The 25,831-nt window shown below is 36.3% G+C and overlaps 1 protein-coding gene across 1 annotated transcript in view; it reads right to left on the minus strand.

The window, feature by feature from the left end:
• Positions 1 to 25,831, minus strand: part of LOC150078024 (C-Jun-amino-terminal kinase-interacting protein 4-like) — a 518,865-nt gene that overhangs the window by 393,704 nt on the left and 99,330 nt on the right. Inside the window, exons 4-5 of the mRNA XM_090385183.1 lie at positions 22,680 to 22,765; positions 12,593 to 12,761 (exon numbers count right to left, since the gene is read on the minus strand). Coding sequence (XP_090241309.1) covers positions 12,593 to 12,761; positions 22,680 to 22,765 — 255 coding nt within the window. The remainder of the gene's footprint in view (positions 1 to 12,592; positions 12,762 to 22,679; positions 22,766 to 25,831) is intronic.

Raw genomic sequence — 25,831 nt, forward strand, 5'->3', positions numbered from 1 at the left:
TAAATGAATATAATCAATAAACTAAATATAATAAATATACCAAATTTAATTTAATAAATAAATAAACCAACACAGATCTGATTAATGCCATCTTATAAGATTAAACATTACATCAGTCTGTATATTATTTAAGATGTTAGTTATAGTGGTAGAGTCTACTGGTGTAATTATAATCAAAATTTAACAGGTCATAGTGTATACCGAGAAAAAAAACCCGTACGATATAACGGCCCAAGAAACATAAACTTATGTAAGTGCCTACGGCAACCTGGAAAAAAAAATATATGCAATATAACGTAAGGGAAACCTTACATATCAAAATTATATTATAAATAAAATAATATTATGTTAATTATAGGTATACAGATACATTGAAAGGGACTTTTTCGAGGGCTAACCCTCTCAACGTATCAACCATAATTAATGGGCTATCCGTTTCTGTTGTCATCGTCCAGCATAACTGTGTCCAAAAAGATAGTTAGGTAGTATATGACAGCAATTCCAAAAAAAGGTAATGTAGTATTAGATAACAAAACCAAAATATATTACAGTTAACTAAAATTAATATATCCCAATTTAGTAGTTAGCTGGTTAGATAACTGTAAGCCCGACGGATAGCTAATTTACAAAAATAATGATAATACATAGCATAATGTATAACTGTATAGAAAGAGATCCATCCATTGTTAAACATATACATACGTGGTATATTATATATCATATAGGTAGCATTAGTAGCATATGCAAAAGGTAACAAGAAGCAATAGCAGCATAAGCTAAAGAAGGCGAACTGAAGCAGAGTAAAGTATAGATATACAGAGGTACTATATCTATATAGTTGTGCAGATATATATATATATATATATATATAGCTACAGAACACACAGCAGATGGAAAATACCAGCATTTATATATCACACATGTAATGTAGCGCAGTACAACCTTATCTCAAATTTTTCAAAAGTAGATATAATCTATAATAATTTTAGTAATCATGTTTTAAAACTTAGATTTCAATGAAATATGGTCACCAAACATGGAACTGTAACTTAATTACATAATTTATTATCATGAACAATCATATTCAAATCATTGCTGCATAAAATATGTAATTTTGGACATGTGGCCCTACTGCATTACATGTGCGATATATTACTGAATGTCAGAATAACATGTTTGTGTAGCCAACAAAATGTATTTATTAGAATGAAATGTAATGAAAAATGTTCCAAATTAATTTTGTATTATAAAATTATTTATTAAATGCAATTTTTAAATGAAAGGTTCAATTTTAAAATTATATTTTTTACATGGCTATTTTCATTCAAACAAAACTTCTATTAATTCTGCCTAGAAATAAAGAAAAACATTTTAAACATGAAATAACAGTATCTTCTCTAAATTAAGAAAACCATAAGCATAACCATGATGTAAACAACAACTACTACACATAAAACAGTAAACAAACATTTCACATAAACATGCATTCACCTCATCAACCAGCACATTTCACTATAATATGTAACCCTATAAACAACTCTTGTCACTTCCAAAATTACTTCTGCTAGACATTGGATAGGTAGACAGAACAAAAGGCATTAATCTTGACCAAGCAATTACCTGCTCAGCATTTGACCATAAACCACAGCATTGCCAGATGTCTGGGATCGAAAAGTATTATGTCATGTTCTTTAAGGATTAATTTTCTTCTTAAAAATTTTGTTAAAATGATTATATTTTTTCATAGGGGTATGAATTTTTCTTAGACTAAATTGATACTTTCACTACAATGACATTTGTTAAATTGGCAGGGGCTGGAAGTTTTCCTACTTGAATAATTCATTACTCTGGTGTTCATTATACTGACATTTTACTGTAATACAGAATTGGCAATTCAACAAAAAATCAAAATAATTTAATATTATTCAAAACTACAAATACAAGAGAATGCTTTAGTTCATTATAATTCCTACATCTTGAAAACAATGCCTTTTAGGAGACCACCATTTTCATTTTTGCACTGATGATAAAACAACTACAATACTTTTAGCATCACCTTCTTTAAGGCTGCAAGGGATATGAGCTATTTCCTGTGCAATTTGCCTGTATAAACATGGAGTGGTACTTAGTCTTAATATTGGCAAATGATGCAAGAAAGCAAGCAACAAAAAAAAAAGCACATAACAACACTCCAACATCACCTGACCATCCGATCTAACAGTTTATCTAGTTCTTCCTAAAATTTATTCACCTGTGGAAGTGAATTTATAATTCACTTCCACAATACCACACAGTAGCTGACAATCAACTACCCACTGGCTGGAGGCAAACTCACACACATCTATCTTGCAATCTGAATTTATGCCCCCTCATGCATGTAGGCCAAGCAAGAGGAAGTATGCCATCAGCATTGAGCTCACTCCACACAATACCTTAAGCATCTCGATCAGATCTCCTTGCAGGTGCCCAGTCTCCAGATGCAAAAATTTGCAGAGTTCTGTACAACTCATTAATCTTGTTGTACATATTCCAACAGATCCACATTCAAAATGCGGCATTCAGATCCACCCGAAATGAGGCATCCAGACCTGTATGCAGAATTCCAGATGTGGCCTAACCATTGCTTTATACAATGGGACAATCATTTCCTTATCTCTGCTGCAAAATTCCTGTGTATCACTCACAAAACCCTATAATCTGACCTCAAAAACATCATTTCTATACATAAATTACCCCCAGATATTTTTCATTCTTCACTACCCTCAATGTAGTACTACAACGTTCACATGTTATTCTGAGGTTACTGTTATGCATGTGTAGTATTACTTGCATTGTTAACGTTAAACTTAAATTGGGACTTCTCAGTGCATCCGCTTAGTTTTAGTAGTTCTTGTTGTAGTAATATACCCTAATTACTGTACCAACCTTCATATCATCTGCAAACTCAAACATTAAACCTGATATAACATCATCAATATTATTGATAATTATAGAAAATAACACCCAGAGGAACTCCACTAATGACAGTTCTCCTAGAACAGCAGTGCCCATTGATAACTTTGTCTTTTCCAAGTCCACCTTGCTAGTGTGAGAGTGACCAATCCACAAGCTCCAGTCAATATCTGGAAAGTTAAAATTCTTCATTATAATGAGGGATTTTAACTTTATTGGCCTACTCAATTTCTCTGCACAGTTGTTCCTTGTACTCACTCATCAGAGTAATTAGGCCTATAACACAGGTTTGGTGGCATAGAGCCTGTTAAAGCCTTAGAGAATTGGTGGCATAAAAACTTATACAAATTATTTATATTCTACAACACAGTTACCGATTGTATATTACTATTGTCTATGTCTACTCTTTAATTTCGCTTTTATTTCAATATATTAAAATTTTTTTTTTTCATACCAGTCCCTATACATATAATTAAAATATCAATGTAAAACAATGTTAACAAGCAATACAGAAACCTGTATGGACAAAATAAGCACGCTGACACAAAATTTAAAACTAGTGCATGATTATTATTTTTACACATTAATAGGCATTTTGTGGCTATCAATGCACAAATAACTAATTAACATAATTATTACTTGTTTCTGTGCAAAGCTGTACTTGCACCGTCTATACTGTGGATACAGAGTACAGCTCTGTATAAAATCCCGCACTAGCCGGATTAGCTGTAGCCAGTATTAGCATTTCTCGTGCCATGCCTCAAAAGAGGATATGTGGTGTCAGCAAGGCTGGGTGGTTCCCTATGGATTACTCCCACTGCAGTATAAATAGGAGGGGGTAGCCTGCCAGAACACTACACAAACTCTTCATATATTCAAACCTTATGCACATCTTCCACTCTTACAGGTATATATACACTTACTGGTATATATACACTGTTTTCTTAAATATTATTACTCATTTAGGGGCAGATTGATAGGTAGCAGATAATCACTCACTCATGTGCCTCCTTTCATTCATTATCATACACTCAAAGACAGGACACAGGTACCACCAAAATAAACAACTATCAAAGACATCCAAACTTTTTTTTCCCTTCTTTTTTCTTTTTTTTTTTTTATTCTACAAACCACTTTCCCATACCCTAAATGAGTGAGGGAAAGAACTGAACCTTGGGGGGACACCAGCATTAGTGGAGAAGTTAGAAGACAGAGAGCCATCTACCATCACCCTCAGAGAAATCAAAGAGAACACTGGATAACCAATTACTAAAAACAGTTGGCAAACCATAAGATGGAAGCTTGTTTAGAAGACCTTTATGCCAAACACGACCAAAAACCTTTGAGATGTCAAGAGCAACTACTTGTGTTTCACCGAATTACTTACCACTGAATTAGTCCATAAATGGGTAATATAAGCCAGAATATCACCAGTGGATCGACATTGACGGAATCCATACTGGCGATCGTTGATCAGACGGAAGGTTTCTAGGTAGTTTAAGAGTTGGCGATTAATTGATTTCTCCATTACTTTAGAAAGAGTAGAAGTAATTGCAATGGGACGATAATTGGATGGGAGGGGTTTGTCACCCTTTTTAGGAACTGGCTGGATATGAGCAAATTTCCAAGCAGAAGGAAAAACACCTTTGTAATAAGAAAGTGAAAAAAGACGGCAAAGAATAGGAGTAAGTTCAGGAGCACAGGTCTGGAGAACAAGTGGAGAAATACCATCAGGACCTGGAGCTTTCTTAGCATCAAGATTCATCAAAATCCTTCTGATATCCTTTTGACGGAAGACCACAGGAGGCATTGAATGGAGCGTGTTGGGAATGATGGGAGGTGTTTTACCAAGATCATTAATACATGAGCTGGAAGAAAAATGGGATGCTAGCAGGTCAGCTTTATCCTAGGCTGAAGTGAGAACAGAACCATCTGATTTGGACAGAGGTGGGAGCAGAGATGGGCAAAAGTTGCGGCCAATAGCTTTGGCAAGAGACCAGAATGCTCGGCTACCATTAGGGCAGGTAGCAAATTTTCTACTCTTAGCCTGTTCAAAATCTAGTGGATTGATTAATAACTGCTTTACAATTGTTGCGAGCTTGGGTGTAGGCAGAAAATGAAACTGAAGAATTAGAAACAAGCCAATTACGATATGCAACATTCTTCTCTTGAACAGCCTTAGCACATTTATTGGAAAACCAAGGTTTAGATAAAGGACGAGATTTTAAAGTGGAGTGTGGGATAAAGGATTCCATTCCTGCAAGAATAATTTCACTGACACGATCTGAGCAAACGTTGACATCAGAAGTTTTAAAACAGTAATCCAACCAAGGAAAAGAAGAAAAGAAGTCTCGCAGGTCATCCCATTTTGCATTCCTGTAATGGCAAACAACACAAGGTTGGGAATAGCCATGAGATAAAGGTTCCATTGGAGAAGAGACAATCACCAAGTTGTGATCTGAAGTGCCTAAAGAACCTCTCACTTCGACCGTGTACTTAGAAGGGTTGTTTGTGAGAAAAAGATCAAGCGTATTGGCTGTACGAGTAAGATTGTCTGGTATTCTTGTAGGTAAATGAACAATCTGTGCTAGATCATTAGTAATTGCAAAAGTCTCAGCATCTCGACCTGCTGGGTCGGTGTGACTAGAAAACGGAAGCCATCTGGAGTTGTGAACATTAAAATCACCAAGGAAAATTACCTCACTGTTAGGAAAGTTGGAATGGAGAAAGTCAAGTTGCAAAGAGAGGAAGTGAAAGAGCTCCAAGTGATTAGTGGAGTTGGGAGAACGGTAGAGCCAACAGATGAATTTGACACAATGAGGTAGAGAGATTTTAAGCCAGAGAAGGTCAAAGAGAGGAGATTGCAAATTGCCAAGTCTCTGACAGGGAATATCAGAACTGACATATGCATAAGTACCACCTTTGAGGCAAAAGGAATCATACAGCGAATAATTTGGGCATCTGAGATGAGCAGTAGTTGAATCAACCAATAACTGAGATTCTGTCAGAAAAGGTACATGGGGTTTGGCAGACTGCAAGTGGAAATGGACATCGTTGAGATTAGAATTGAGACCACGTATATTTGTGAAATGAATTAGGAAGTGCTTACTTTTAAGTACTGTTTATTGCATTTTAAGTATTGTGTGTGTAATTATAGAAATTTACACTAATTTTTAGCTAAATAACTGTTTCTTAAAACCTCTCAAAATAGATAAGCTTTTTAAATTTAAAATGTAAAGAAATTAATGACAATATTGACAATATACTTCGAAGGAAACAAAAAAACCTATATGTTGCATTCTTCTTGAATATTTTGCTGTGGAAAACAATAATAGAACTGGTGTAATTTGCTTATTATTTGAAACAGTGTTGTCTGGTTATCATAAGTCAAATCGTGAACAACATTACCAAACATGTCATAGAAATTTCAGCGAGACTTTTCCAAGATTTTCCGATGCTAGAAAAAATAAACTCAACAAGAAAAAAAGAACTTTGAGAGCCAAAGGAATACATTAATAAGTCAACACCCAGTAATTCTAAAACACTAGCAAATGGAGTGTCATTTCATCTGTCAAATGTTATTGCTAAAAATTCTATGCCTTACATCAATAGTGAAGTAATAAAAGAGTATGTAGTATCTGCACTGGAAATTCTTGCTAGTGGTAAGCCACTAGCAAGAATTTCACAGAACTTCAACGATCAGCTCTGCAAAAAGTACCCTTATGAGTAATGATACTATAACAAATTGTGCTCACAAAATTTCTGATTTTATATTTAGAGAATTGTTACTTAAAATTGAAAACTGTATTTTTTCCTCCGACATTGGATGAATTGGCTGAAGTTTCCTCCATATGACAACTTCTGTTTTGTGCATTTATACAACATAATGGTAATTGTGAAGAAGATTGAGGGTATTACACCTCTTACTGGTCAAATAACTGGGAAGGATATATATATGAAACAATTTATATATGAAAAAGTTTCTCATATGCAATGGCAATGCATAATATGCATCAGTAACAATGGCAATGTTACTGATGGTGCACCATTCATGATAAGGAAAAACAAAGGACTTGTTGCTTATCTTTGTTGGCACTAATAATATTAAGAGTAGGAGACCGGCAGAATTACTTAACAAGTACAGGTCACTGTTGAACAAAAGCCGAGAATTAGGGTTGAATTTGAAAGTGTCTGCAATTCTGCCCAGACACGATAGGAGGGAGTATATGATGAGAGCCTTGTCGATCAATTCGGCCCTGGAAAGATTGTGCAAGGCTCAAGGGGTAGAATTTTTTTCAGCCTGGACTGTACTTGTTAACAGGAGAGATTGCTTCTACAGGGATGGGATACACTTAAATAGAAAGGGTGCAAGAATATTTGCTGATGCTATCGAGGCAGTGTTAGGTGGGTCGGAAAACTGCTAGCTGGGGGGAGACAAAGACCAATAGATTGACAGTAGCCACTGGCAGAGGTGAAAGAGATTCTTGCACTGCTTCTATTAGAATGAGCAGAAGCCTGAAAAACAAGATGCATGGTATTTCAGAGACTGCTGGGAGCCATTGCGGTACAAATAAACACATGGGTTGTGTTAGGGTAGCTAAGAATAGAAACAGGTGCATGTATACTTGCGTGTACACCAATGCTAGAAGTTTAGTAAATAAATTTGATGAATTTGAGGTATTGCTCAAAACATCAAAGGCAGATATTGTTGGGATATCAGAGACGTGGTGTCACACAGATATAAGGGATGCAGAACTGGAATTTGGGGAGTACAACGTCTACAGAAAGGATAGACAGGATAGGAAGGGGGGAGGGGTTATGCTATTAGTTAAGAAACACATAAAAACCAAGGAAGTGAAGCCAGTCGACATCGCCGGACAGTGCAGTGTTGAGTCAGTTTGGTGTGACATAGCATTGGGAGATCAAAATTGAGAGTAGGAGTGTGCTATAGGCCTAATGACTCTGATGAGTATAATAAGGAACTGTACAGGGAAATAGAGTGGGCTAGTAAATCAGAGAGTCTTATAATGGGAGATTTTAATTTCCCAGATATTGACTGGAATTTGGGGGCTGGTTACTCACACACTAGCAGGGCTTTTGTGGATTTATTGGATGATTGTTTTCTACATCAGCATGTTCAGGAGGCAACTAGAGGGAGTAATACTCTTGATTTGATTATCAGCAGTGATTCTTCATGCATTAAGAATCTGCAGATAAATGAACCACTAGGTGGTAGTGATCACAGTGTGCTGAAGTGGGATTTACTGAAAGAGGTAACTACCATTAGGGGTAAAGGGAAGGGTTATTGCTTCCGTAAAGGCGACTACGATGGACTGAGACAGTATTTAAATTCTATACAGTGGGACCAACTGATGATGTTACCAACAGCAAATTCAAAATGGGAAGCATTCAAAGAACGTATCTTGGAAGCTACTAGGCTTTACATACCAACTAAGAAATATTGTTCAAGGTTTAGGCCAAAATGGATGTCAGATGAACTAATGAGGCATATGGCAGAGAAGAAAAACGCATGGGATACTTACAAATTAACACATGACACAGAAGCCTATGATAGATACAAGTTGATATGCAACCAAGTTACAAAGGAGGTTAGGCAGGCGAAGGCAGATTACGAGAAATCCTTGGCAAGGGATGCAAAGAAAAACAGCAAAGAGTTCTTTACTTATGTAAACTCTAGAAGGAAGGGGATGAATCAGATTGGTCCACTTGATATTGATCAGTCAACTGTTGATGATCCTGCTCAGGTAGCTAACAAACTAAATGAATATTTTGCATCGACATTCACACATGAGGAGTTATTCAGCAAGGGGAATGCCAGAGGTGTATTCAACTCTAGCAGTAAGCTACAGAATCTTGAAATAACTGGGAGTAAAGTGGAGGAGAAACTGTTGAAGATAAACACAAGAAAGGCACCCGGGGTGGATGGGATCTATCCAGTTATATTAAAGGAGGCAGCAAGGGAAGTAAGCAAACCCTTAGCCATAATTATGAGAGCTTCCTTGGACACAGGGGAGGTACCCATTGACTGGAAATGTGCAAATGTGACCCCAATTCACAAAGGAGGATCAAAGGCTGACACAAGTAACTATAGACCTGTGAGCTTAACTTCTGTTCCATGAAAATTAATGGAGGCACTGGTTAAAGAAGCACTGCAGGATCATTTAGACAAGACTTCAGTTATAGCTCAGACACAGCATGGTTTTGTTAAGGGGAAGTCTTGCCTGACCAACTTGATTGGATACTATGATGCAGTCACAAAAGAACTGGATGCAGGTAATAACTTTGATATTATATACTTGGATCTTAGAAAGGCTTTTGATACTGTTGCACATGGAAGACTGCTACACAAATTGGAGCAGTGTGACATTGGAGGCAAATTGCTGCTATGGATAAAGGGGTGGTTGAGTGGGAGAAGACAGAGAGTGGTAATCAATGGACACTGCTCATCGTGGACTAATGTTATTAGTGGAGTCCCTCAGGGCTCAGTGTTGGGTCCATTATTGTTTTCTGTATTTATAAATGATATTGATGATGGTATATCAAGCTTAATGTCCAAGTTTGCAGATGATACAAAGGTTGGCAGGGTTGTCAAGGACACTACTGACACTACACTGCTGCAACAGGATCTGGAAAGGTTGAGCAGATGGGCTGAGAGGTGGCAAATGAAGTTTAACATTGACAAATGTAAAGTACTACACATGGGGAACAGCAACCCCAGAGCAACGTATCAACTCTGTGGTACTACACTGACAGTGGTAGAGAATGAAAGGGACTTGGGGGTGATTGTGCAGGCAGATATGAAGTTCTCTGAGCAGTGCAGACGGGCTGCAAGAGTAGCTCATGGAGTATTGTCAATGATATACAGGAATTTTTCCAGCAGGGATAAGGAGGTGATTATTCCATTGTACAAGGCAATGGTCAGGCCACACCTAGAGTACTGTATACGGGTCTGGAGGCCTCATTTCAAGAAGGATGTAGAGCTGCTGGAAGGAGTACAGAGAAGGGCAACAAGATTAGTGAATGGAACAAAGGGGTGCTCTTACGAAGAAAGGCTTAAGTTTTGCAAATTACAGTGTCTGGAGACTAGGCACCAGCGAGGTGATCTGATAGAGGTGTATAAAGCCTTGAATGGTTTAAGCATGCTCAATGCTGATGGGATTCTTCCTCTAGCTCAGAAAAATCACCTGAGAGGGCATAAATTCAAATTGAGAAAAGACAGATGTAGGATAGATGTGCGGAAATTTGCCTTTAGCCAGCGGGTGGTTGGTTGGTGGAACAGACTTCCATCCCTTGTGGTGGAGGTTGATAGCCTAAATAAGTTTAAGGCTCAGCTGGACAGGTATTTTGAACGAACAGAGGGGTGAAGTGGAAGTGGTTTTTTTTTTTTTTTTTTTTTTTGGCTGATGCTGCATAAGCTTGCTTTCTTGCATCAAATGCCTCTACTAATGCTAATGCTAATGCTAATCTTAGTAAAGATGAAAGGTACCTGATTTTGTCCACTATCACTGCTTAATTCATATTAAAGCTTTATGTTCTCAAATCAAAAATCAAAATGAATTAATGAACTGTCTTGAAGTTATTACTAAGCTCATCAAATATTTAACCTGAAGGCTGCTAAATAAACAACTCCTAAGTTATTTTTGGAAGACCTGCAAGCACCCTATTCTGATCTTATTATCCATACAAAAGTTTGGTGGCCTGTCCTGGGAAAGCACTTTCCAGAATCTGGGAGATTTTTGAAGAGGTAGCAGCTTTTCTGATATACAGCAAAAAGGGTCTTTTTCCTGAAAGTTTTACTGCTGACTTCAAGATAGCATTTTCAATCATGGTGGATCTTTTCAGGCATTTGAATGACTTAAATCTGAGATTGCAAGGAAGAAACAATTCCATTCTCGTCTTATATGAGGAAATAATGGGATTCCAGAAAGGGCTTCAACTTTATCAGAACTAAAGAACCAGTTTCTAAAGAAAATTTGCATTATTTTCCTGAACTTAAAAAATGCTTGGCTGAAACTGCTATCAGAAAATGTCCATCACTCATAAAAACACTTGAAAACCTCAGCAACTCACAGTAACTCGAAGAGAGTTCAAATACTTAAAAGAGCACCTGCCTAAATTTCAATTAATGATGTACCCACTGAGATTAGTGATCTCACAAAAGATGAAATAGCAGCTGTAGAATTAGAACTTATTGATCTCCAATCTTCATTGGCAATAAAGCACCTATTTCAACAAGAACATATTTCAACATTCTGGGGTTCTACTGACTGCAAGAAAGAGTGCCCATTGCTTCAAAGAGAAGCTTTTAAAGTAGCTATGTTTGGAACAATATATACAGGCAAAACACCTTTTTTACTAAGAATAAATATTAAAAATAAGAAACGAACAAGACTGACTACATTGCATTTGGAAGAATGCTTGTGAATGACTCATTATAAAGGACAAATAAATTTCAAACTCTTGTTATGTTCTTTTCAGAGTCAAGGATCTTACTGAAAAGATAAGTACTTTGTTTAAATAAGATAATTTTAATTGGGCTTAATGAAACTTGTATGCACTTAACAAATAGTTAAAAATATATCTACTTCAAACTTTAACATGAAAGACATTTGTTTTCTGAATTTTAATTTTTTTTGGTGCTCACCCTGGAATGTGTCAAAATGGTGCTCACTTAGCAAAAAAAAAAGTTAAAAACACCTGATGTAAAGGATCTGGAGTGTCATAATGCAGATCAACATGAAGCTCTCTTGGCAGTGTAATAAGGTTGCTGGGATAACAACCAATGATATATATTAATTTTCTCAGTAGACAAAAAGAGATAGTTATTCCATTGTACAAATAAATGATCAGAGCACATCTTGAATACTGTATTACAGATCTGGAAGCCTTTCATTTCAGCAAATGATAAATTTGCTTTTAAGAGAACAAGGAAGACAATAAGGATAGTTGTTAATGCAAAGAAATATTCTTCAAGGTGGAGAAACTATTTCTACAAGTTACAAAGTTGTAAATTAGATATCTGCATGGGAATGTTGCAGAGACATTTAGGATCTTGAGAAAACTTAATTAGGGCATATATTCCCTTCATAGAAGGGGTCAAAGAAATTCATATATTCAAATTAAGGAAAGATAACAATAGCCTGGATGTAACAAAATATGACTTCAGCAAAAGATTAATCAACTAGAACAATTACCCTAGCCTTGTGGAATTAGAGAACTTTATATTTTAAAATGAGGAATTAGACAAATATTGAAAGAAACAGATAAAATATAAAACTTCTGGAAGTTTTTTTTTTATTGCAAATACTATTTAAGCTTTGCTTCCATGCATCATTCTTCCATTTTAATACTGATATTATAATCAAGGAAGTATTATTACTGAAACAATTACAAACTATAATCTAAACTAATAATTCTTCCTTCTGCAAAAAGCCAACAAATAGTAAACTAGTATTACCATATTTAGTTTACTGATTTTATTCTTAATGTCTACAAAACAGATTTACCAAATTAACAAAGTAAAGCTAAAAATTCAAATATAATGCTCATCTTACAATAGTAGTTAGTTCTTTAAATTGAATTTAATATACCTTTTTACATAAAATGCAAACATACATACCTGTAGTTCATTCTTTAAGCATTTATTTGAGAGCACAGCAGATGTGTCAACAGAGAAACTTAAACTTGGAAAATCTAGAGGACTACTTACAGATTTTACTGGTGATTCTGCTGAATTCATGCTGTACAAGGATCCACCTGACTTTAATTGAGTACTAAATGATCCTTGCCTGCAATTATAAATTTTTAGATTAAAAATATATCATATTTATTTAATAAATGTTAACTTGATCTGATCATAATTTAAGATGAACGTTGCTCAAACTAGAAATTTTCTTTATTTTCAATGCTCATATTTTGTCAGGTCCTTTTTAATTTACTAAAAAAAAAATTTTTTTTTTTTTTTTTTTTTTTTGTTTATAATAAGTTGGTCTGGTATCCATTGAACAAGATTATTGTAGCATCCATTTTAGGTAAAACTTCTTGGTCTGTTACCACAGGCCAGTCAGCCCCAGTAGACTACCCACTCTGTTACAAAAAAATAAAAATAAATAACAATACCACAGTATGCTACATAATAAAATAAAGATAAACTCACTGTTATTGAAGGCACTTAATGTTAATCTTTTAGTGTTTAACAAAACACAAAAAGATATATTGCAATGCCTTTGCATTTTTTTTTTAATATTAAACATGTCACTAACTTTAAAAGACTTATATACTGTATTGGTATCAAACTTTTGAAAAATGTTCATGATTTGAGAAAATGTCATTTAACAAAATAATAACATCTTTAAATGAGACATTTTCTTCATGGGTGATATCCATCAAGAAATAAATTACTATAACTCTATAACCATGATAAATAATTTTAATATGTGAACATCATTTTATTCTTAAAAGATTATTATTAAATAATAGGTATCCAAGTCATTTAATCAACAAACAAAAAATATAATAGAAAAATATTTCAGGCATAAACAATATTATAACATGAATGTGGATTACAAAAGTGGTAGCAATTTCATATATAAAAGCATAGAAAAAAAAAACAATATATAAAAAGTCTAGTCATTGGGTGATCAATATAAGCTGATTAATAAGATGGGGAGTTTTTAAAAAGATCCAACACCAGAGTATGGTTTTGGATCTTTGAACATGCAATATACAAAAATAAATGTAAATGTGGTAAGGTATACGTGGGCAAGAAAGAAGAAACTTTGAAATGCACATAGATAGCACAACCAACATGTGGCTAAAGGAAACACCAATGAATCTGAATTGGCAGAGCATAAACTGGAGTGTACTCAGGTATACAGTAATAGGAACTTGTGATGAGAAGAGAGTAGGAGAGGAGCAGTATATCATAGTTGTGTTCCTCCACCCTTTGCCTTGTCTGGGCAGCAACAGCTTTAGCTCACTGAGCATTTAGTTGCAGGAATTTGATACAGATGGTATTAGGCTTTTTAGGCAGTGTCCCCATATTTGATTTTTTGTTGTTGGGCATGCTTTGCCTTCAGATATCCAGAGCACTTATTATCTCGGGGTGAGTGGGAGTGAGGAACTTTTTGTGCCACTTGCAGTTCGCACAAGCCAGATCATTGTCTGTTCGGGAGTTTTTGAAACTGTGTCCCTTCTCCGCACAGTAGCCACAAGTTACTGCCTGGACACATGTGCAAGTTGTGCCCCCAAAGTGGCAACATGTGAAGCACTTAGGAACTGCTACATGTTCTTTGAACCGGTGGGATCCCCAGTTTATGTACACCTTTGTTTGTCTGATTATGGCTTGCCAAGCCTCAGGTGCCAATTCGATGACCCAGTTTGTGGAGCTTCCATTTTTTACTCTTGGTTTGATATTTTTGTGTGATCAGTTTTAACATGTCTCTGTCAGGGAGCACTTCCTGTTAATTTCTTCTATAGATCTCCATGCAGATGGCAGAGGGAGTCAATTCTTTGTTGACATCAAAAACAACGATAGAGGGGCCCTTTTTCCGGTGCAGCTCAGCAGTGAGACTAAGCGTAGGGATCTTAGTGTTGTTTGATATTAAGTTGGCATCGTCTTTGGTTTCAGTTTCGATAATGACTCTGGTGTTATGTGTTTTCCATATTGATTTTATTCTTGCGTTCCTGAAGTCTTTGGTAAGGGAGTCTGACTGTCTTCTTTACCTCTTCGCTGGTTTTCTGCACTTCAGGATTTTTTGGCTTGAGCACCACTAGAGTTGGTTTTGGAAAAAGCACTTTCCTAGTGTGGTGGTGATTTAGCATTTGTGGTGTTATTAGTATTCCTCAGCACTTATGAGTAAGATGGGGCACACTGTGGCATTTGATTGCCACCATCTGCCTGGAGGGCTTCCAAGGTCACAACCACCCTTTGGTGTTGTACATGTATATCCATCAGTATGGTCTCTAGCTTTGTCCACTGGAGGATAATTTCTGTGCGAAGCATTGATGAGATCCTACTGCTGCTGTTGTCTCTAGCACAGAATGGTCTCCAATTTAGCTCTAATAATCATGCTTTGTTCTGGCACTGTGTCCTAGGGAATGGTGGGATCAAAAGCTTGTTTTGGATCTTCCGTCACTTGGGATTGCTCGTGTGTTTCTTTAGTCTGGCTGGTGCTGCAGGTGTCTGTCTGATTTAGGGACTTCTGTTTTCTTATTTTTCCTCTTAGTGGTATGTCCTGGTTGCTGGTCTCCAAGGTCGTCCATCTTGCTATTGGGGTCATTAACCCCAGGGGCTCACATCTGGTGAGTATGGGCTTGGCACACCCAGGGTCCTAAGCTGGATATCATCATTCTTCTCTTTCTTTCTTAGTGATTCCCTTCTACTTTTGTCTCTCTCTCTCTCTCTCTCTCTCTCTCAGGGTTACTCGGGAACTTTTTTTTTTTTTCCCCTGGTGCAGCATAAGCCTCAGGCTTCCTTGCATCATATGGATATTAATAATAATAATGTTCCACCCCAGTACAAGCCAGGACATCTTCCGTTTAGCTTTCAGTGCCATTTGGGATCTCAGAAACGTCATAGTTACTTTCCATTATAACAGATTCGGATAAACAGGAATATTCAGACAAGCGGAATGATAACTGTTGTGTGAGTAGTAAACTTCGGGAGATGGCAAAAGACACCAATCACAAGTTCGTGGGTGAATTTAACACCGAGTTATAGCCTGTTGAAGTTTTGAGCAGAGTTTAGTGGGGGGGGACAGCCAACAGCATAAATAGCCCTAGAGGGGTAGGACTACTTTGGCATTGGTTGGCAAGGTCAATTTGACAAGAAAACTGACGAGAGAAAAGTTGAACGTGGCTATTCACTGTTTTTCACTTTGAAAATCACAAATAATGCCAAAACACAACAGAGTGTTCTTGAAGGTCACTCAGGGTGGGGAACACAGCTGCAGTCAAAAAGAAGAATTCAGATGTGGTGACCAGAAAAGGCCATGTTCTCCAATGCTAAGACAATGGCACTATGGAAGGCAGACCCACTGTCGTTAGCACTGTCCTTAGCAAGGTAATCCAACTTATTAGTTCTTCAAGTGGGACAAAAATCAGGGCTCTAACAACTTTAAACTACTAAACTGAAACAAAATTCATGGAGCTGATAACGAAACATTCGTGCAAGAAAGCAGCCATTTTGGCCTCCTCACCTCCGGTGGGTGAGGGATTTTGCGCATAAGCACATATAGGATGGTAGATCCAGGCCGGTTTCATCATGCCTGGGCATGAGCAACAGGCAGCAGTTGTCCAGGTGTTGCCTGCTCCCTGGTGGCAAAGTGGAGTAGAGTTTCTATGCAATCACAGAGAACAAAGGTGGAGAGGGGCTATTGCCTTAGAGTCACCATGATACACACACACACAAGCACTCATGTCCTGGATGATGTGAATGGAAATGTATATATAACTGTATATAAATCTATGTAAGTTTTATACATGAATGTATGTAAACTGTGTGTATTAATAAATGGAAAAAATATATATATAATAATGCTAATAAATGAAATTTACTATGAGTTTCAGGAGATTCTTATTCCAAGATCATGAGGTTTTTGAGTATGCCACTGTGTCAATCTACATTAAAGTAGACAGTGACTAGATATTCATTTTTGAGGAAGGCATTTCTTATACAGTTGGTCGTCGACTTACGACCGACTTCCGTTCTGACTGACAGGTCGTAAGTCGATCTGGTCGTATGTCGGCCATATATTTATTAACAGTATTTTTTAACCTTTCTAATCTTTTTATCATCTTTATGATTTATTTTTTATAATCTTTTATTTTTCATTTTAAATACAGTAATGTTTTTATCTTTTACTTAGCGATACTGAATATACCTTCGTTTCTATGCCTAGGCTATCTCTCTCTCTATGAGGTTAAATTCAAATGTTCTCTACATTTTAATTGGTTTATTATTCATACTGTTTATAAAAAAACAAAACTACAATCTATAATTATATTGTACATAATGTACTGTAAACACAAAAATACAATCTAAAATTAATGTAAAAATTAATACAAATGAAATTTACAAAATCAATTTTCAATCTTTGCTTGTGCTGGGTTGTGCATCGTCAGGGCCATGTTCTTGGGTTGAGGTAGGAGATGTTTATTTATAGAGACATTATGCAAAGAAAATCTTTTTTTAAAAAACACTTAAACCACCCAGTACTAGCCTGAAAATCTTCTGTGTAATCGTCTCCGGCGCGTGATTTTAAACTGAAACAAACTTCTAGCCTTTGCTTGCACTGTGTGAAGGCTCATGGGTGTATTTTTTTGTATTAAATCTTCCATCCACATAAACAACAATTTCTCCATTTCATGGATGGGTTCCTGTCGTTGTTTTGTTAAAATTGTAGACTTAGTAAGTGCAGAACCTTTCACAGCTTCCCAAATTCTTTCTTTGTCCTTAAGTATCGTCAATACCGTGGAATGTGATAACTTCAAGTCACATGCTATCGTATTCACTTTCTTTCCGCCTTCATACTGCTGGATAATTTTCATTTTACACTCTAAATCAATAGTTTTCCTTGACTTTTTAGCTGGCGTATATGTAGATGAAGTCATTTTCCTTTTACTAAACATGTTATGCGTATTTCAGTAGAATTTTAATTAATACACCACACGCAACAGATACTTGAAAGCGACTGGGTGTATGTGAGAGAGTGACTGGGTGTATGTGCCTGGTGCTGTCTTCAGGCCTCCCATCATCGATGTGCCTCCTCACCTGGGTTGTGGGTGTCACCAGTAGTGATTTCTTGATTTATTATTAATTTATTTATTTATTATTTTTTTTGTGGTCGTAAGTGCGGCCGGTCGTAAGTCGACGACCAAGTGTATTTATTTCTGCTATAACAACTGAATCTAGAGCTGATCTATTTCTTTTAGAAGTCATACTGGTGTGGGCTTATTTATCATCTTTAACAGTATTTTCCCTAGACAAATGGTTAAGGAAACAGGATAATATTTGGATTTTTCATTGATTTCAAGAAAACAAAAATGGCACTATCCTACTGGATAGCACTTCTATACATATTCTCTAATAAAAGAGTAGGGGATAATTGACAGAGTACTTATCAAGTTTTATTGGCATATATTGAATTCCATCTTGACCTGCAGCTCTGCCCTTTTTTCTGGCTAAAGCTTGGCACAATTTATTTTTGTGATAGACTGATAAGGTGTGGCTTATCAAGCAATGATCAAAGTTTGAATGTCTTTCTGCTCGTACTTTCAGTCTTTGAAATGCTGAGTATAAAGATGTTACTATAGCAAATGTTTTGTTTCATACATCATCAATATTCTTTGGGTTTGCAGTATCTTGTCGATTCCTTTGCAATATTGAATTAATATGAGATTTACATTTTCTGTTCAATAGTGTGCAAGATTTTAATAAATTTTAATTAAGTTTTCTTTCTTATGTTTTGTTCGTAGTTGCTGGATTTTTTGTCAGTATGCTTATTCTCAATGTACAAAGCCTTTTACTAACATAAGGTCAATGATAGTTAAACTAGAGATGGGGAGGGGAGTTAAATGTTATAAATGCCTATCACAGGCAGAAATAGATGAGAGAAGTAAACAGAAGTTTTGGAATATGATGGTTGAAATATTGTAGAACATACCAGATGAAAAGGTATTATTAGAGGAGATTTGAATGGTTATTGGGGAGGAGGGGGGGAGAGAGAGAGAGAGAGAGATTAAAGGATACATGGAGGCCAGGGATATAGTGAAAGAAATGAAATAGATGATGCAATTTTAGAGAAGAAAAGTGCATATGATCTAACAATAACAAACATCTTTTCAAGTGAGAAAGAGAAACATTTGATGACATTGATAAGAGAGTGGGTTAAAGCAACAGAGATACATTACTTCACATTGAGGAGAAGTGACTTGGGTAGCTGCAAGGACGTAAAGTGATTATAGGGACCTTAACAACGCAACATATACTGATCATCATCATCATCCATTTTCAATCCACTGCAGGATGAAGACATCTCCAGCAACTTTCCAGTTCCTTCTGTTTTGTGCAATGGCCATACATTTACTACCCACAAACTCATGAATTTCATCTGTCCATCTCCATTGTTGTCTTCCAGGTGTTCTCTTAGCTCCTCTTGGGTACCATTCTGTTATTTTCTTTGTCAATCTGTCATCATGTCTTCAATCTATGTGTCCTTCCCAAGACCATTTTAGTTCTTTAGTTTTTGATAAGAATATCCTTTACTTGTGTTTGCTGCCTAATCCATGTGTTTCGCTTCTTATCTAACAGTCTGATTCCCAATATAATTCGTTCCATTCTTCGCTGTGTGGTTCTCAGCTTCTCTTCCATTCTTTTGGTGCACCCAAGTTTCACTTCCATAAGTCATGGTGAGGAGTACACATTGGGCATTATTTTGTTTCAGACAAATTGGGATATTGTTCCTCAGTATGTGACTATATTTCCTGAATGCTATCCATCCAAAATTTATTCTTCTCTTGACTTCCATCCATTTATCATTATTAGAGCTAATGACTTCTCCCAGATAAGTATATGACTCTACCTTTTCAATTACTGCTCCTTCAAATCATTATAGCCCTTTCTGTGGCATACTTGTTCATCATTACTTTTGTTTTAGCCATATTCATCTTTAGACAAAAATCGTTACTAACTCTCCATAACTGATTAAGATTTTCCTCTAATTCTTTGGGATAGTGGCTTATGACCACAATGTCATCTGCAAATCATAAATGGTTTAGGTACTCTCCAATGACATTGACTCCTTTCTGCGACCAGTCTAATGTTCTAAAAACTTCCTCGAGAGCAGCAGTAAACAACTTCGGAGATATTCTCTCCTTGAACTCCTTTCTCAATTTTAAATTTCTACTGTCTTTGTCTAGTCTAATAAAGGAGGTAGCATTCTCATATATTTTCTTCAAAATAATAAATAATATATGGGGTATCTATGCCTTGTCTTTCCAGTGCCCGAAACATTGCCTTATGCTGTATGGAGACAAATGCCTTTTCATAATCCACAAATGCCAGGCATAATGGTGTTTTATATTCATTTGCTTTCTCCATTATCTGTGACATTACGTGAAGGTGATCCATAGTCGAGAATCCTGTCCTAGAGCCAGCTTGCTCTTTCGGTTGATTCTCATCAAATATTCTTTCTAATCTGTTAGTAATGACCCCTGTGAACAACTTGTAGATGTGGGATAACAAGCTAATTGGTCTATAATTTCCAATTTCTGATTTATCTCCTTTCTTATGCAATAAAACTATGATTGCATTATTCCACTCCTTAGGGGCCACACCTTTTATAATGCATCTTATGAAGAGTCTTGTTAGTTTTTGTGTCATGTCTCTTCCTCCCAATTTTAACAACTCTACAGTAACTTCATCTTCCCCTGGAGCTTTCTGATTCTTCATTTTCTTCAATGCACGTTCTACCTCATCAGGAAGGATATCGGGTATGTTGTATGTGTTACTAATTTGCGATCCATCTTCCCCACTGCTGGCATCATTCCCTTGCTCCTTGTATAATGCTTTATAGTAGTCTTCTGCTATTTGAATTTTGCCTTCTTCAGTTTTTAATAGCAAATCTTCAGCGAAACTGAAGAATTGCTATTCTTTAGTTTCAGTATCATTTGTCTTTCTGTATTACTGTTCATGGCTGCTGATTTAAATGCTTTGTTTTTTCTTAATGCTTGTTCTACTTTTCTTGTGTTAAATTTTCTTATGTCTTCTCTGAGGCTCTTTCTAATGGCTTTGCGTTACTCAGTATACTCAATTTTCTCCCTGTTAGTGTTTTTCTTGCTCTTCATTTGTCCTCTTCAGTTCATCATGAAAAGTGTTTCTTGACTGATGTTTTCTTCTTTGGATTTCTTTTTACCTATAGGTTTCTTGGGCTTGATCACTTTCAGAAAGTTGTAATATTCCTCGTCGATATCTTAGTCCTGAGCAGTCTGCAGAAGCTCAAACTTGTTCTGAAGTTGCAGTACATACTGCTTTTTCTCCTCTTCTGTTATCTCAAAGACCTTTGTATTATTTACTTGAGTCAGTTTTTTCCTTTATTTTCTTACATCTATATCAAGTGTGCATCTTACCACATACTGATACTGGCTGTAAACTTTAAGGGCAAGATGACCCAGAGAGAAATGATGACACACATATATTAAATAGTGAAAACTGAGGAATAGATGTGTTCTTCAGGGAGAATAAATTGGAAAAAAAGAAATTGGAACTGTAATGTAATGAAATGTGGATACAAATTGTTGAATGTATAAAATCAGTGGCTAAAACAACAATGGAAGAACCAAACAGCAAAGACCAACAGAAAGATAGACTTAGTGATGGTGTGAGGAGGTGCAGCAAGAAGAAATAGTTTATTTTTAATATTGCAAAAGATCAAAGGAGGCTGTGGATGTGAAAAAGTGAAGTGAAAATAAAATAAAAATGAGTGACGTGAAGTAGCATATGATGATGTATAATAAGTTGACAAAGCAGGAGAGGGTGAAGCAGATATAAGAATATAAACTCGTATATCTGCTTGCATACTCATATGAACTAGAAAATTCAAGTAAAATGAAAAATAAAGACCCGAAATGCATTGTGTCAAGAATGACAACCAAAGAACCTTGGTGAAAATGTAGGAAATAAAAAGGGGGAAGAATTTACTTTCAGCAATTGTTGAATGAGGAATCAATATGAGAACCATTATTGCCATATCACACCTACACTTCAATAAAAGAAATGTGACGTGCATAAGAATGAAATTAAAATTTAACCCTGCATTATTAAATTCAGAATTGTGGTTGTTTCATATGCATGTATGGTTTTATTAACTTGCAACACATTGCGACTGCTGGCTACACTGAAACATTTCTGTACAAATTCAACGAAACAATGGTTTCATTCACTACTTGTCTTACCACTTCTCTCTGTTCTGAAACAAATCCCCTTTTGCTGTAATGTCAAAGTGTCAACATCAGCACCTTTTACTATCTATATGCAAGAGGGTGGTCCTATCATAATAGGTTACACTTGGTAAAAAATTTTAAACACTTCAGAATGGAAACTCATGCTATTCAATACCTCTTTTGCTTTTTCAGTATTCTATAAATAATCAATTTCTCATATGAAAGCAGACTTATTGGACATCCTGTATATTAAAAAAGTAGTGATGCATATAATATAAACAGTGTATATATACATTATAAAGATATATGTTCATGTAAGCTGTTTGATAATCTCATCAAGTAGAGCTTACATGGATTATACAAATAACCACCAAGCAGTGAAATAAGTCAAACACAACAAGTCAGTATCTAAGAATCTTGTGATACGTTGAAATCCCACTTCCACTAAAAAAAAGTATTGAAAAATTACTGTCCACAATGGTTACAATTAATTTCAAAAATTTCATGAGAGGCTAAACTAAAGTCACAAGCCAAAGGAGAAACACTTGTCCGGGTCTTTCTATTAATCTAATAACATTCATATTTTAACACAAAATAAACAAACCGATTTAACAATGATATTATGCAAAGTAAAATAATTTTGACATAAGCTTGTCATCTTTGATAAGCCACAAAATTATGAAGTAGTCATTTGCAGCTTTAAAAAAAAAAAAAAAAAATGATAAATAAATAATGAGTTTATAAAAAAAAAAAAAAGAAATTACCTAATTTTTGAAGTAATGTTATCTGCTTTATCAGAACCAAAAAGAATCTTAGTCCTTTCCATATAGTCCATATGGGTCTTGAAGAGCTAATAAGTACAAGAGAAGAAAATTATAAATTAAATATATATGCATATATACATGCAAACACTCCTTCGCTCATGCATTCCTAGGAAAACTAACTACAGAGAGAGAGAAAGAGAGAGAGAGAGAGAGAGAGAGATGGGAGGGGGGTAAAAATATATTCAATCGATAATACTAATCATAACATTCGTAAAAGGATTTACTTCCTATTAAAGAGAACTATAACGTAAATAATTACCACATAAACATCAGAGCTATTTCCATGCTATCATATATGTAACTACATTACAATTATAAAAGAAGAACCTCAAATCCAATGCTCAGAAATCCAGAATTACAAAATTCAGCACTTAATATCAATATTAGATACAGTGCCAGGAAATCACAGGTTTTGCTACACTGGCCAAAAAATAAAAATAAATAAATAAATAAAAAGTATGTATATACATACATGTACAATGGAAGAACCAAATATATATATATATATACACAGGGTCTCTCAAAAATACATGGCATAACTTCAGGAATGAATTCCTCATATGTAGACAATAAAAATATTTTATATCAACTTAGTTCTGGAAATGCTTGGTTCTCAAGTTATTAACAGGAATGTCTTGTCTCCTGCAGGTGATTTCTTTCATCACAAGGTACTCCATTTAATCAAACTACACCTAAGGGCCCCCTGAGCTGCAGCTCATCTGCCACTTACATCATAATTGTTACATTTGTTACAACCTTTATTTGGTCAATTTTAATCAACAATTATAATAGTCTAATTTGACTGAACAGATCTAAAACAAGATAGAATAACCTTTAGCCTCGTAGTGGGCACGGCGTCGCCGCCCCCACCACGAGGAGGTAGGTTGCCCTATCCAGGAAAACACGTTTGACAATCTGCCAAACAAATAATAATAAAAATTGATCTATATACTTTGTTTTAAACATTACAACTCCACAATTCTTATTTACAATATCACTTGAGCCCGATCCCTATGTATCACAACCTCAGCGTCAACTAGAACTGATGACCCCCGGTCACCACCGGGAGAAGCCACACATCCGTCTTTAGGAAAACATCTCACACTGCTTGCTTTACATTTCAGTACAACGTTTCGAGATGTCGACAGCACAGAAATAATCAGTACATGCCCGATCATTTGCGGCATGTGCAGAGGGCAATTTCCTTTTCAGACAGTTAAAGGATTGCGGAGTGTCCGCATGCTTGTGCAAGACTTAAATATATGCTTCTCCCGGCACAGTGACCGCAGAACTCGTCTGCTTTACAGTGCCGGCCCACATCGCCATACGCCATACATTAAAAAATTGCGTTGGGTTCCACAGTTCACGGACTCGATGCGAACTCCACTTCAAGAACACTCTAGAACAATTTACCAATTGTCTTCTTATACATGGGGAAATCTCCACCACATAATTGTACCCTATAGAGTTTCTTGCTTTGTTCCTTGCCACAACCTTTATTTCCGAGAGTACTTGATCTTTGCTGCCACACTCATCAGCCAAGTTCTTTCCCCAAAGTTTATTCTTTAAAATATCTTGACTTACTTCTGGGTCTACATCAAAAATCACAAATCTCGGTAATCGTCGAAGGGTCTTCTCAACCTCCAATTCGAGATTTTGAACTTCTGGACAGTTTTTAATCTTGTCAACATCGAATTCTGATGCAGCCTCAATAATCACTCGCTTATCTCTTATCGGACGAACCGACACGATCTTCACATCTGTTAAAACAGGGGCAACTCGACCTATTAACTCAGTCTTAAATTGATCACTTGTCAGGTATTTATCCGATTTCGCCTTCAATATAATAGAATTACTCTTGGATTGTACCTTCTGGGAACCAACGGCTTCTGCATACGTTTTTTGACTAGATACTTTTTCTTGTCTAAAAGTTTCTAACTTTACCTTTAGTATCTGATTCTCAAACACCAAGGACTGTACCACATCCGCCATCTTGTCCCAATACCCCATAACTATATCAACATCTTGACCAGTTGCATCCGGAAGGACTGCTATAAAGATCAAGGTACTGACAGAATCTGGTGGTTTTCCATTACGACCATGTACTCAAATCAGGAGCAAGCGGATATGCACTTTATGTACGGTTACCAGACAGCAATGCTCTGGAGGCTCGTCGTATACACAGCGAAAGGTTCCCAGAACGAAGATGTGCAGACATGAAAACATTTGAAGGTATCCATCACTGCCTTTGTGAACATGGGACCTTTACATCTCGTGCTGCCAAAAGAAGAGGACCAAGATCTACAACTCCTGAAGTAGAGGAGGAGATTTTGGATGTTGTGCATGCCACTCCTGGAATTAGCACACACAGAATAGCAATGCAACTGGCTGTTCAATGTTCGACTATTTGGAGAGTGTTGCCAGACACCAACTGTATCCTTACCATTTGCAATGGGTACAAGCCTTGTCACCAGCAGATTACCCTGCACGAGTAATGTTCTGCCAGTGGTTCTTGCAGCAGTGTGGTACAACTCTTCACTTTCCTGCCTTAGTGATATTCACAGATGAAGCATAGTTCACACGAGACGGAATCCAAAACATTCACAATCAGCATGTGTGGGCTGAGGAAATCACACATGCAATTATTCCATTACATCAACAACAGCGGTTCAGTCTCAACGTCTCGGGGGGTGTTTTTCGTGATAAGTTATTTGGACCAAATGTACTTCCAAATAAACTCACAGGGCAGGCATACAGAAACTTTCTGTAAAAAAACAACACCCCTGATTTCTTGGACAACACACCACTGATCATTTGTCAACAAGCACACTTCATGCACGATGGCACTCCCACACATTTCAGCCACATAGCCCGCAATTACCTGAATCGAAGGTTTCCTGGTCGGTGGATAGGTAGAGGTGTATTCTATCTATCCACAGACCCATTTTGAGAAACCAAGGTTTCTCAAAATGGAAAGTGGAATGCAATGTGCTATCATCGGCAAAACTATGGATAGGATTTCAGTCAATGGAAGAGGGTCATTAATATACAGGAGGAAAAGAGTGGGGAGAAAGAACTGAACCTTGGGGGAC

The sequence above is a fragment of the Mastigoproctus giganteus genome, chromosome 11 (genome assembly GCF_048544385.1).
Source record: "Mastigoproctus giganteus isolate SK-2022 chromosome 11, ASM4854438v1, whole genome shotgun sequence".
Taxonomy (NCBI): Eukaryota; Metazoa; Arthropoda; class Arachnida; order Uropygi; family Thelyphonidae; genus Mastigoproctus; species Mastigoproctus giganteus.